Raw genomic sequence first — 5,447 nt, forward strand, 5'->3', positions numbered from 1 at the left:
ACCCCACCCACTCTCCAATCTGCTTGGCTATGAGCTGCTTCCCGTGCTCTCGCTGCCGCTGCTGCCCTCAGCCTGCGCTTGAACTAAAACCATCCCCGCCCTCGAGCAAAAACAGACCTTTCTTGGCGAATTTCAAGGATGTCTTCTCTTGGTAACTATTTGTGGGTTTTTTTTCAGTCAAGCATTAATTCAGAGGCTTGTTATGAAATGGATAGTGAGAGAAAACATGGAGCTTACACAGCTATGTGCCTCCTCTCCACCATCTTGGCCAGAAGTCCATAGTAGATGAATTAGAGAATACAGAGATAAACATCAGGAAAATCAACTAAGAAGATACTAACAGGCCAAGTTAGAGGGATTGTGGCCCAAAACTATAATAGCAGTAGCTTGAGTGGTTAGAAGGAAATATATTTAAGATATTTGGTGGATATAGAATTGTCACTATTTGGCAACCTCTAAAATACCAAGTCACCAGGATTATTCCAAATTCTTCCTCACTAGAACAAAGTAGGATAACAAAGATTCGGTGCCCAACATTCTAATAAAGGGTTTAGCCCTGATTTTATTTCTTGTTCACTCAAACTTAATCCATAAGTTCCAGCCACTTCCAAGAACCAGTGTATTCTTGGGAACCTTTGGGATTTTTAAGAAATAGAGGGTTCATGATACTTTTGAATTTAATGTGTTTATTTTTCAATTATTCCTTATTTCTATCATTGCTTAATTACAATCTAAGGTATTGGACTTCTCCAACTTTTCTGACACCTGAACCTGAACCTATTTACTATTTGAATTGAGAAGTTTGTTATACTCAACCCCTAATTAATTTCCCTTTATTATTATTTTCCTTCTTTCAGTATAACTTGTCACTCAAAGCTGATATCTTCTCCCTTTTTCCATTATACTCCTTTTATGTATATATATAAACCTACAAGAATGCATTTCTGCTATTAATTTACAAGAGATATACAAATGCAGAATAGAGAATTGGAAGTGAGCATTAAAAATCACAAACTATCCAGACCCATTTTCCTTAATTTATATGCTATTCTGTCTAGCTACAATTTCCTGGGCCTAGTTTGGTCCTTCACAATTTCATTTTGCTCTAGTACTTCAAAATCCTTGAAAGCACCAGAAAAGAATGATATCTATCATCTTAGAACAGCCTTCACAGAATTCTGATTAATTACTATCTTAGCTGACTAGTCCATTTCAAAGTCCCAAAGTTTCTTTTAAATCATAAAGCCTGCTAAGTACATATTGGACTATGGGTTCTTTATATACCTCGCTAGGTAATCACTGAACCAACTAATTTTCTTTTGCTATCCTTTGTTTTCTTCCTCTTCTCTTCTCTCTTTTCCAATCTCCTTCTCTCCTTTCATCTTCCCTAATGAAGAAGAAAAACAAAGAAAAAATCCAAATGATGAAATTTGGAAGTGAGCCCCTAATGTCAAAAATTAGAATAACTTAACTTGAGACAGGCCAAGTCAAGATCCAGAAAGAGGATAAATGTGGAAGTGGTAAGGAGGCTGCAGGAAAGGGAAGAACTTGATAGCCTTGGGACAGGGCTTTTCCCAATTTCTTCCTTCAGGGACTACCAGTATCTGTTATTAAAGCTTTATAAATTCTGAATGTTAAAGAAATAGTATACTATGGTAGGGAAATGAGAAAAAATAGCTGAAAGGGATTAGCAATACAAATAGCAAGGGCTGATAATTCTCCATATTAGCAGAAATATATTAATTGGTGAGTCCTATTTCACTGAAGTAATATGAGTGGATCATTTGATGGAATTAACTGGAATGAGGAGCAAAAGAGAGAAGGATCTAGGGTCTCATAATTTTTGGGAAGAGAAAATGGGACTAAGAATTGAGGAGGAATAAGTATTCCAGTCTGCTTGGATTTCCATGGGATAGAATTAGAGTTCATTGTGCAGAAAAGTTAAAAGCAGTATGGGGGTCTCAAATTATGACAGTAAAGAATTACTATTCTGCTTATTGGAAATGTAATGACACATTCTTTATGTTTGGATTTGCCATGGGAAGACAATTCTGATATAATGACTCTACTCAATCAGAAGAAATAAAAGTTAATACCTTTAGCTTTAGTCACGTAATTGCATTATGGATCTACAATATTTTTGAGAGAAAGTTATTATTAATTAAAACTAATATTTGTTAAATGAGAATGTCTCATAGTTTACAACTGTAGCACAGATCTGGAATTCTCAAACTGAAACCGAAGTCACTCCTTTTTCAGGATCACTTTTGTTTTAATTTGAAGATATCAGAGACCTTTGAGTTTTTCACATCATATTTATAATTGTTAGCAATCTGGGAGTAGTCATAGAGAAAGTAATAAACTTAGAGAAGGATTTGTGAACCTGTGTCATTCTGGAACCTGGTTTACCAAAAGAAAATATCATGAGATTCTACTCCCCTTGGGGATTGTCCTTTTTCTAAAGTCACAAAATACCCAAGGTCTAATTATTCCCCGGCTCAAAAGTTTTCTTGAGTTTATGATATATCTGGAGATGAGATCCCAAGGGGAAATCAAGGCCAATTATAAAGGCCCTTTTCACTTCCCACTCCAAGTCATAGGACTACTGAATTCTGAGAAAGAATCATTGCAGTGGGGTAGGAAAAATCAGTTTTGTGTTGTGTAATTTGGTCTTCTAGAAAAAATTAAGATTTCTAGTTACATACATTAGCCTAACCTTGTGGCTATAGAAAGTATGGATAAAAAAACTCTCAACTTCCCTTTATGAGAGAATTGAGAGAAAGAAGAAGGATTTATTTTCCCCAATCAACTATGTTTTCTCTTGGAAATGTAAGTACACCCAATTTTGAACCATCCCTGATTTTCATGGTGAGAACAAAATGAGAAGCCACACATTGGGTGGTACTGAATGAATTCCACATTTTCAAGTTAGAATAGAAATGAGCCTGGATCTCAGACTCAGTTTGGTAATTCCAGATTAGTGCTACAGTTATAAAAGAGATCTTTTCCTGATGTCACAGTTCTCTTTGGTAACAAAGGACAAAGAACAGTTCTTAATTAAAGCAGTCATTCCATTTAATTCATTTCTTTGAGATACCTCATATTATGTACATCAGACCTCCATTTTATTTGCAGTCATGGTGATTGAAAGTTAAAGATAATGTCAAGTAAAAAAAGGACAGATTTTCTTCCAATCTGTGATAATCTTTCCAGTTGTTGTAAAGATTTAAATAAAAAAAAACAAGCAAAAAAGCCCCAAAACATAAATTAATTCATTCTTTGTGTCTGACATCTCTATTCATCCCCTGCTTTCATTTGTCTTCCCCCAGGGCTGACTCTCCCATGAAGATCAAGAATTACACAGAGGTGACTGAGTTCATCCTCCTGGGAATCCCTCATACAGAAGGACTGGAGACTATGCTCTTTGTCATTTTCTTATTCATCTATATCTTCACCCTGCTGGGGAACTTCCTCATCCTCTTGGCCATCATCTCCTCCTCTCGCCTTCATACACCCATGTATTTCTTCTTGGGACTCTTATCTACTTTTGACATATTTTTTCCTTCAGTGAGTTCTCCTAAAATGTTGGTCTTTCTCTCTGGAAGGAGCAGAGCCATCTCTTACAGGGGATGTGCCACCCAGCTCTTTTTCCATCATTTTCTGGGGTGCACTGAGGGCATTCTCTACTCTGTGATGTCATATGACCGTTTTGTTGCCATCTGTCATCCACTGCGCTACACAGTCATTATGAATCCCAAACTTTGCATGATCCTTGCTACATGTACCACATTGATAGGAGGTATCCATGCCACTATACTGACATCACTCACATTCCAGTTGCCTTACTGTGGTCCCAATGAAATACGCTATTATTTCTGTGACATTCCTGTTATCCTACCTTTGGCCTGTGCTGACAGCTCACTGGCTCAGAGGGTGGGTTTCACTAATGTTGGGCTTCTGGCTTTAGCATTATTTTTCACCATTATTGTCTCCTATACCCGCATTGGAATAGCTATTTTGAGAATCCGTTCAGCTGAAGGCAGGAGCAAAGCTTTCTCTACCTGCAGTGCCCACCTCACTGCAATCATGTGTGCCTATGGACCAATTATCATCATCTACTTTCAGTCTACACCCAGCCCTTTGCTTGGTGCTGTAGTTCAAATTTTGAATAACATTGTTTCACCTATGCTGAACTCCTTAATTTATTCTCTGAGAAATAAAGATGTAAAAAGAGCCTTGAAAAAAGTTTTGTGTGGGTCAAAACTAACTTCAGAGGCCTAAATAAGGAGGTTTCATTCTCTCTAAATAGTCCCTCTTTCCAACTTTGTGTAGAAACTGTGCATCAGAACATTTTTCATTTTATTAGTAGTCAGGTCCCTGTCCCCTATCTCTTTTATTATTCTTTTCTATGTGGTATATGGAACCAAAAATTGGACCAACATAAGAAAAAAAATAGTAGTTGAATTCTTTTATTTTTCTTTTAAAGGTTTATTTTCATTAGGATTCACATTCATTTCAGAGTTCATGAAATGTCTGTGATTAGGAAGAAGATGCCTGTATATTTCTTAATTTGACATAATTATTTTAAGAGAAACTCATGTTTTTATGTACCTGTTTTTCTCATGGGATTGTTTCTTTGGAGGAAGTAAAGGATAGTTTAAACCTATGATTCCACTGGTATAGAGTTAATGATGAATATTTCCTTTCTCACTGTTTTAAATCACCAAACCTTTTGACATCATTTCCCATTCACCCATCCTCTACTATAGTCTCTATGAAAAGGTAGCCATTTTTCTAGTCAAGGATTTCTACTTATTCTCTTGATCTCATGCAACTCTCTCTTTCTTTTTTGGCAGATTATCCCTTTTTGTAAATCTTCAGTTTTTATCTGCTGACTCAGTCTCTGAGGCCCTCCCTCCCAAATATGCCTTTTGCTCTCAATCTTAGGGGAAAAAATCGATTTATTTGATCTACCTATACCTTTAAGTTTCCATCCTTGACTTTCCTCTTTTGATAGCTAAGTTCTTACAAAAATCTGTCTACATTCCCTCTATCACTAATTTCTTAGACAGTTACAGGCTGAACTCTATCCTCATTATTCTACTATAATCTCTCTCCTTCTAAAGTTACCAATTAACTATTTGTTTCTTGCCCAATCTAATTAATGGTCTTTTCTCAGTCCTCATTCTTAAATCTGTATAATACTTCACTGTTATAGACCCTTTCTCCTTGGGTATTTTCTCATCTTTGGTTTTCATAACACTTTTCTCTTATTCTCTTCCTATATGACCTTACTCCCCTCTTTTTCTGGTCTATCATCCCTATCTTACCTCCTAACTATAGATTACCTTAAGTTTCTTTCCTGGTGTTTTTTCTCCCCTCTTTCTCTTTTTTAACTTCATCAGATCCTATGGGTTGATTTATCATTTCTACACATATTATTCAAG

General features: G+C 36.2%; 1 protein-coding gene across 1 annotated transcript; it reads left to right on the forward strand.

Moving 5' to 3' along the window:
- Nucleotides 1-3,342: 3,342 nt before the first annotated feature.
- On the forward strand, nt 3,343-4,281 carry LOC127557263 (olfactory receptor 148-like). The gene has a single exon (XM_051990645.1). It carries the CDS (start codon nt 3,343-3,345, stop codon nt 4,279-4,281), a length of 939 nt encoding a protein of 312 aa, XP_051846605.1.
- The last annotated feature ends 1,166 nt before the right edge of the window (nt 4,282-5,447 follow it).

Source organism: Antechinus flavipes, chromosome 3 (assembly GCF_016432865.1).
Source record: "Antechinus flavipes isolate AdamAnt ecotype Samford, QLD, Australia chromosome 3, AdamAnt_v2, whole genome shotgun sequence".
Lineage (NCBI taxonomy): Eukaryota > Metazoa > Chordata > Mammalia > Dasyuromorphia > Dasyuridae > Antechinus > Antechinus flavipes.